Genomic DNA, 8,321 nt, shown 5'->3' with positions numbered 1-8,321 from the left:
ATGTAAATTCTAGGGTTAGTGATGTCACTAACCCGAGAGGAATGTCGTGTAGTCCCAACAAGCCAATTGTTGTAGTCCTTTTCTTTAAAAGCTAATATCTTCCTTTGCTTTGAACTTTGAGCGTTGTAACTTTTCAGATGTTGTTTATGCTCAAACAGCAACATCACACACTAACTAAAGTTAGAAAAGTGAAATCACACTCAGCCACCCCTTTAAAGGGTAACTAAACCTTTTAAATAATACTAAACTTATTAGTGCTGTTCATTGATTTTGACATGGTGTAAAAACGCCTGAGTGCTGCCCTCTTCGTGTCTACTTTTTTATGCGTCCACTTAAAGTCGAAAAAAACATTGTGCTTTTGTAAAAAATAAAATAAAATAAAAAGAGTGCTTTCTGCCTCTCCATCTCCTTGAACTTTTTTTCTGGAGCACGTCTCTAAACTTAAACAAAACTCAGTGAATACTAGTCACACGGGCATAAGCAATATATTTTTTATAAACATTTAAGTCTCTACTATTAAATTATCTAATTCAAAACGAAAACAAATATTCTCTGTTTATGTAATCTGTATGAAAAGATTGAGATGTCAGTCGTTCTCATGGCTACTCATTATAAACATGCCTAGGCTCTGGCCACTTTTCTAGCATTTTTCAAATATTGCCAGTGAGTGGAGTCAGGCTCTGACCAGGGGTTGAGTTACCCTTTAAACAAGGCTGCATCATTAAGCTCTGGACTGTCTTGGATCTCAATTTTGCTTGATCAGACCAGTCCAATAAGGTTGAAGCTTCTCGGTTCATTACTTTAAATTCTAGCTTTCCACAGCATCAGCAGGATCAAATATCTTGCTGTACAATAGAATAGTAATTTGATAACAAATAAAATCATAAAATTTGGCAACATTAAAGAAAGTACGATTATATTTGAAAGCATTCGTTAAAATTAACATTTCATACTTTACTTTTTTAAAGTCAGTATGGCTGGTCGACAGTCAATTCACTCTTTATGAATTGCTGGAGATGCATAGTGTTAGTGTACACCACAAACAAAATAGAGTTTTCATATAGATATGATGTATTTGTATGTGGAGCCATCTGGAGTTCAGAAAACTGTGTAGTTGTTGGATTCTCCATATCCCGCCTCTTTCAGATACTGTTCAAGATTGATTGGCTCAGGCACACGGAGAACACTGCTGTCATTGGCACTCTTCTCTCCAGATTGGAGTTTATGCCTGATCTCAGCCAATGAGGGGCGGTCGTGCTCCTTCCACTGACAGCAGGCTTTGATAATTGAGTAACTGGAGAAAAACAGTAGCAAATTGATATTTTGAATGTACAAAACAAGCACTGTATGAACAGTAAATTAGAACACAAAAGCAATAAATAAAAAATACAATAAGTTTATAAAACAAATGTTTCTAAAGTTGCATTTACAGTGAGTTGGAGCAGTTGTTTGGTTTCTTCAGTGTTTTGGCTCTCTGATGATACTGTAGAAGTTCCTTTGCAGGGATTTCAGCAAAAGGCACCTCACCTGAAAGTATGGAAAGAGTGTAAAAATAGGATAAACAAAAATGTGAGAAAGAACTTAAAGGGAGATTTGTTAATCATTCTATCAGTATACAGTTGACTTACAGGGATAGTTCACCCAAAATTATACTTCTGGCATTAATTACTTACCCTCGTGTCGTTCCAAATCCATAAGACTTTCGTTCATCTTCAGAACACAAATGAAGAGGGACTTTCTGTCCCTCCATTGACAGCTATGCAACTACCACTTTGACGCTTCGAAAAGTTCATAAAGAGATCGTAAAACTCATTTTAAAACAGGTTCGGTTGTTTAGCTTCTGTTTATATTCACTGATTGCTTTATGAACTTATTAAAGCTTCAAAGTCGTAGTTGCGTAGCTGCCAATGGAGGTACAGAGAGCTCTCAGATTTAATTAAAATATCTTCATTTGTGTTCAGAAGATGAACGAAAATCTTACAGGTTTGAAACGACATGAGGGTGAGTAAATAATGAAAGAATAAACATTGTGGGGGGAACTAACCCTTTAAATCATCTAAAAAATAACAGACCATAGACTCACCAAGAGTCACCATTTCATACAGCAGCAGCCCAAATGACCAACTGTGAAATAGAAAAGAAATAAGAAATACAGATATTTTAGTTGAAAACTTGAAAGTTGCTTTTCCTCATGACAGGTATTAAGCTTTTTACTTACACATCACTTTTTGGAGTGGCAGGTCTCTTGGCCAATAGCTCAGGAGCCTGCCACTTTTTTCTTCCAGGATCTTCACTGTGATTAGCATTTTCTAATGTCCTTGCATATAAATCATCCAAACCCCAGAGTTTTGCGGTACAAATCCTGCTGACCAGTACGCTATGAGCCTTTATGTTGCAGTGGAGAAGATCTTTGCCATGGAGAAAGTCCTACAGAGAAAGAAGAAAAAAAGAGAAGGTGTACTGTGTAGCCATGATGTCCAACCTTGAAACTGAGCAAAAATATCAAATGACACCATGATTGGCCAAGATTTTTTAATTTGCTAGGGATTATATTGTTAATTAAAATGCCAAAATGCTTGAATCTTTCCCTGAGATAGTGGTGATAACAACTTTGTACTCACCAGTGCAGAGGACACATGTGAGGCCATGGTGAAGATCTTTCTCTCTGTCATCTGATGCATGCCGTCTGGTCCAACATTATCCTATTCGAGACAGTGTTATTATCATTAACTAAAACTAAAACCATAATTACTGAAAATAAAATTAGTAGTATAAAATAATATTGATATAACCATGGTTTGAGAAAATTACTCCCTTTTTTTAATTAATTTTTTTACAATTATTTGTAATCAATTGAGTAGTCACTGGTTAATGTACCAGCAGACCTGTTGAACACTATAAACAGTGGTTCTCAACTTGTTTTGCTTCAAATACCCATATTTTATATTGCCATCAAGCATAAACAACAGCCCGTACAAGAAGTAAACAAGGTACCAAACACTCAGAAAAAAAGGTACAAAAGCTGTCACTGTGGCGGTACCTTTGTACCTAAAGAGTGCATATAAGTCCCTCAAAGGTACATATTGGTACCAAACGTGTACAGTACCTAAAAGGGGACTGTCCCAGTGACAGCTTTTGTACCTTTTTTTCTGAGAGTGAATGAATTTGCACCAAAAAACCATTAGGTTTATTTAGATGCACAATATTTGAGGTCAACAACAGCATTTTAAAATGTAAAAATATATTTTAAAAGCATTTTAAAACAAAAGTCAATGAGCCATTTTATGGCACGCCACACATGACATGCAAAAAAAAAAGAAAGATATTGTGGCCATAATTGTTCCCATGACTTATCAATTTGTTCCCAAAATGTATTAATTCGGTTTAGCTAAAACAAGGGAACAAGTTATTTTTACGTGTTCATAATAACTTGTTTTCCCCCCACATGTCATGTGCAGGGCTCCATACCAATATATTTTATATTATTCGATTTTTTTTATTTATTGCTATTTTGCATTTTTTATTCGGATTTACCTTTTTTTTCTTTTGTGTCATCTGCGGGGTTCCATATCAATTTACTTGATATTTTTTTATGTTCTATATTATTTTTTGCTAATCTGCATTTCCTGAATCCTGAATCGTTGTCAGTGACCTACCAGACCTGTCGCCTAAAGCTGTTACACACCAGTTGAGAACCACTGCTATAAAACATCCTGGTCCAACCTCTCACCTGTCTACACCTCCACAGGAATCCGAGCAGATCTCTGTTCTCCATCTCTTCAATAACAGTAATGAGAGGAGCCCGTAGGGATATTACTCCCAGAAGCTCCGGTAAGAAGGGATGAGGCCCTAACTTGGAAAGGAAGGCCGCAAAGCCCAAGAATGACTGACTTTCCTGGTTATTGGCTGAATCTGAATAGGAGAACGAAAAAAAAAAGAGAGAGTGAAACTGGAATTCAAGATCTCAGTCCGACTTTATGATCATGTCATAATAAACCCCTCGGGCACCTTTAAGTACGCGCAGCACCACATTTCTGTTTTCCATACGAGCTCTATAGAGTGAGACGGAGCTGTCTGACTTCAGAGAGTATGATGCTGGGAGAGGAGACACCCCTTTGAAGTTCTCTGGCAGTCGCTGACGTGGAAGTTCCCTGGGCTTTGAGAAGGCTGAAGCTGCGGCCCCAAAAGAGCCTCCACCATCGATAAAGTCCACGTGTGCATTTAAGGAGGCAGGGTCATGCCTATAGGAGTCTCGAACTTGTGATGCAGGGTTGAACGTCATGTAAGATGTAGTGTCCTGTGCTATTGGCTCACCTTCCAGAACATTCAGACCAATAGGAGCTACGCAAAAGGAGATAGAAAGAGATAAACAGTGCTTTACATAGCCTCAAATTCACCCATTCACACACCAACAGCAGTGTCAGCCATGCAAGGCGCCAACCAGCTTGTCAGGAGCAGCTGGGGTTACGCGTCTTGCTCATGGAAAACCTCGACACTTGGTCAAGTGGAATCGGGGATTGAACCACTAACCTTTCGGTTTGTAGACAACCTACATGAACCACTGAGCCACTGCCGCCCCGCATATTATAATGCAATCATATTTCATTGTTAAACACTTCACTTTAAATATGTATATGAATTTCTTTGAATTTGTATTGAATTGCAATTCTGCTTCCTTTAATTCAAATTCGAATTGTAATTCTAGATCCTGTTTTTGACATCAATTCAAATTCAATTCAAATTCAAGAATTTAATTGGAATTAAGGAGTCATTCTCAATTTAATTCTGAATTGTGCACAAGCCTGATATATATACAATAAACTTGGCACGTTGCTGCTTATATAGTAGCAGACACTCACCATCAATGCCTTGCAAATTTCTCCTAGTCCTGGTTGCTCGACTTGAGCGGGTTTGCAGGCGATCCACCTTCTCAGGACAGAACCTCAGCAGTAGCAGAAACACCAGCGTGACCAAGAAAGCCATCAAAAACAGCACCGGTACAATGATCACTTCCTGTTCATACACCCGTATCTCTGAGGGAGCAGATCACACGTTCACAAGGAATATAAGTGAGACGTTTGAAATTTCCGCTTACAACTTTTGTTACACAGCTGTCTAATGATGATGATGCCTGTGTTTTATTTGGCAGACATGATCTACTCACCACAAAATCTATCTCCAGATGGACATTCCGAATGTGCAGAACTAGAAGTCGTTGCCATCCTGTGCAGAGACAGAATATGTAAAAGGTATGAGAGTTTCTAAAAGGTTGGAGAGTTTTTTTTTTTAAATTAGCTACCCTCTTGTTCACCATTTCCAAATGCAGAGAACATTGAAACAATATGCTGTGGGTTTTACAATTAAAAAAAATGAAAGCCTCCTTAGGACCTCTTATAATGGCAGTATGAAACATTATGTTGAGCTCTGGGTCAGTGTAACATGATCAGTCTTTTTTATCATAAAAAGGCTTTGGGCAGTTGAGACGCATCTTTTCTCATCATCAGTGCTTAGAGAAGGGTTTTTCTAGGATAACCACAGAGAGAATGAGGAAAGAATAATAGAAAATACACTTCACATGTAAATATTTACTATATACACAAGTGAAATCTGTGTACATAATGATGATATCTTTTTAGTATATTCTCAAACAGGTTACACTACACACCTGAGTTTTAAGTGCAATATGAGATGACCTCATTTGTGAACAAACAGTGAACACACCCAATGCATTTTTTTTTTATGAAGTCATTACAACAGTACATTTGCCATAGTTTGTATGTGCTCATAGCTGTAATTGTCATCTTTGATGTGCTAAAAGCTGAATGTGTTCTTTCTAGGCCCATAAGTGTGACTAATTGTGTTTTCGGACTGTGAAGTAAAAGACGGCTGTTTTAGCTCCGTCTCTGACACATACACGGAACAGCCTTTTTATTTGGATTATGATGCTCAACCTGTTTGTCTGCATTTTTCATTCTCGAAGACTACACAACGACACGTCATATACAACTCACAAAAGCAAATGAGATATATTGTGCATTAATATATTTACTGAGTAAGTGTATTTAAAAAGTGTATTTTAAATAGTGTATTTAAAAATTATCCAATACTTTTATGCAGCAAGGATGCATTAAATTGATCTAAAATGACAATTAAGATTAAAAATGTTGGTTTATTACAAATAAATCCTATTCTTTCGAACCTTATATATTCATCAAAGAATCCTGAAAAATGTATCACAGTTACCACAAAAATATTAAGCAGCACGATGATAATAAGAAATGTTCCTTGAGTACCAGCATATTAAAATTTTTTCTGAAGGATCATGTGACAGTGAAGACTGGAGAAATGATGCTGAAAATTCAGCTGTGCCATCACATGAATAAATTACATGACACAATATAAATGTAAACATAAGTTATTTTAAATTGCAATATTCCACAATATTACTGTATTTTTTATTTTAAAAAATGCAGCCTTGTTGAGACTTTTCAAAAACAGTTAAAAATTTGTTCCGATCCCAAACTTTTAAATGGCAATGTAATACTCTCTATAGTGTCATTCTTTTACATAAATGAGATGTGTTTTGAATTCATTTGACAATAAATACATTATCAAATCATCTGACTGCTAATTCAACACATAGCCTAGACCCGCCTTGTAAACACAAGTACCAAGTCACATCTTGCCTACCCATATGCACCGTGGTCATTTTGTCTTCAGGTCTCCACTGCCCTACCTGCTGGTCACTGTGGTTGTAGGTGATCTTACTCCGTGATGTTCAGTTTCAGATTCTCTCTATTCAGATATTTATCCATGATGAAAATAACATCCCATTGTTGAATACATCACCGCTGTATTCCCAATGTTATGAAGTGTCATCTTTGTCCCCTTCCTCGTTTCTAGAGAATTTCCTTATGGTGTACTGTAGTACTAAGTCTGCTTGTGTTTGTCTATGTCACACCTTTGTTGGTTACTTAGCTCCACCCTCCTCACCTGTGCTACTTGCTGTTGTTGTTAACACCCTCCTTTACTGTGTAGGGTTACCCATAACATTATTTACCCATCAAAGGGTAAATGCCAAGCCCTTTTTACATTTTACAGTGTATCATTTTCAGCCGTCAAACCCTGTGAATGATGAAATGCTCAGACCCCGTCTCTACTTTTTTTGTATTAACCTAATCATCTATCAAGTTAAGCATATGTGGCAGTTTCTTTTTCCTGCATTAAACCAAACTGAAACCTGATTATCCAGCTCTTCGAGTTTCTCTAGGAGGGTCAGACATCCAGACACAACTTCTGAGTTAAAGAGGATATACAGGTTTACCTTTCACTCAGTGTTTGTAATTCGGAACAAAAAAGGTTTGTTCAACCATTGCATTCCAAAAACAATGTGAATTTGCACCAATTTTATTCAGAAGTTGTTGAAATATACAGAGTATGGAGGAGTAGTGATCACATTGTGGTTGTGGGCTTGGTGGGTTGAGGCCCCATCCACTTCTTCCCTGGAAGACAAAAAAAAGAATGATTGGACAATGAACAGTCTGTAATTTCAATATCCAACTTAGGAATTCTTGTTTAAAAACATGTCACAGCTCAATAAATCATACAAAATCATCTATGATATAACTGTCCTTAGTAGGAAAATAAAATTCGGTTCCATCATTAACCTGTTAAAATCGGCTGATTGACAAGCCATAAATAACCGTGTGATCAAACAGACATGACAAAGGCCAATTTTTTTCAACTTTACTGACGGATAATTCTAAATGCTTTCCATCATTTTGACAGAAAAAAGCATTCTACTTTCCATAAAAGTAAATATGTAGCATAATCGATTAGTTTAGGTGTCTGTGACGCAATAATGTAATATGCTCAGGGTTTCCCCCACATTCCAAACACATGCAGGACAGCTGAAATGAAGATACAAAATTTCCGTAGGTGTCAGTTTGTTTGTGAATGTGACCTCTGTGGTTTTATTGTGTGTCTGGCTAGGACACGCTGTTCTCGTGATGGACTGGCCACCTGTCCATGGTGTGGTTTTCGTGCCTTCAGAAAGAGACCCAACATACGACAAGCAGTGAGGAGAATGGATGGATGGAAGGACGACATGTTCCTCAACACTAAGTATTAATAAACACAACACCTGTTTCTCCGAACTTGTGCTTGTCAGTCATCCACAAATTAATCCATTTCCAGGTTATTAGCACTAAACATAGACTATGACTGGAAAGTATAGGCCTAGATTATTGCCAACTAACAAATAACTTAAGCATAACATTCAGCACTTTACTCGTCTTGAGAGGACATTTTATACCCGTGCA

The 8,321-nt window shown here is 37.2% G+C and overlaps 1 protein-coding gene across 2 annotated transcripts; it reads right to left on the bottom strand.

Moving 5' to 3' along the window:
- Window positions 1–973: 973 nt before the first annotated feature.
- On the bottom strand, window positions 974–6,861 carry styk1b (serine/threonine/tyrosine kinase 1b). Of its 2 annotated transcripts, none has more exons than XM_081389454.1 (10): window positions 6,737–6,861; window positions 5,165–5,223; window positions 4,860–5,033; window positions 4,009–4,341; window positions 3,731–3,912; window positions 2,622–2,702; window positions 2,219–2,427; window positions 2,084–2,124; window positions 1,431–1,527; window positions 974–1,294 (listed from the first exon to the last, which is right to left on the bottom strand). In XM_081389454.1, the coding sequence occupies exons 2-10, from the start codon at window positions 5,220–5,222 to the stop codon at window positions 1,099–1,101; spliced, it is 1,371 nt and encodes a 456-aa protein (XP_081245580.1). In that variant the 5' UTR covers window position 5,223; window positions 6,737–6,861; the 3' UTR covers window positions 974–1,098. The 2 variants fall into 2 exon arrangements, with proteins under 2 accessions (XP_081245580.1, XP_081245581.1); XM_081389455.1 differs by having other exon boundaries at window positions 6,691–6,799.
- Window positions 6,862–8,321: the final 1,460 nt, after the last annotated feature.

This window comes from Scardinius erythrophthalmus, assembly GCF_964197995.2.
Source record: "Scardinius erythrophthalmus genome assembly, chromosome: 16".
NCBI lineage: Eukaryota > Metazoa > Chordata > Actinopteri > Cypriniformes > Leuciscidae > Scardinius > Scardinius erythrophthalmus.
The sequence above is the reverse complement of the archived record's forward strand: the minus strand, read 5'-3'. Positions and strand labels throughout refer to the sequence as shown.

Coding starts and splice junctions, on each gene's coding strand:
- styk1b (XM_081389454.1), bottom strand. CDS start 5,222: ATGGCAACGACTTCTAGTTCTGCACATTCGGAATGTCCATCTGGAGAT. Junction 4,342..4,859: donor AAATTTGCAAGGCATTGATG/GTGAGTGTCTGC, acceptor CCTTTTGCGTAG/CTCCTATTGGTCTGAATGTT. Junction 2,125..2,218: donor GCCACTCCAAAAAGTGATGT/GTAAGTAAAAAG, acceptor TCTATTTCACAG/TTGGTCATTTGGGCTGCTGC.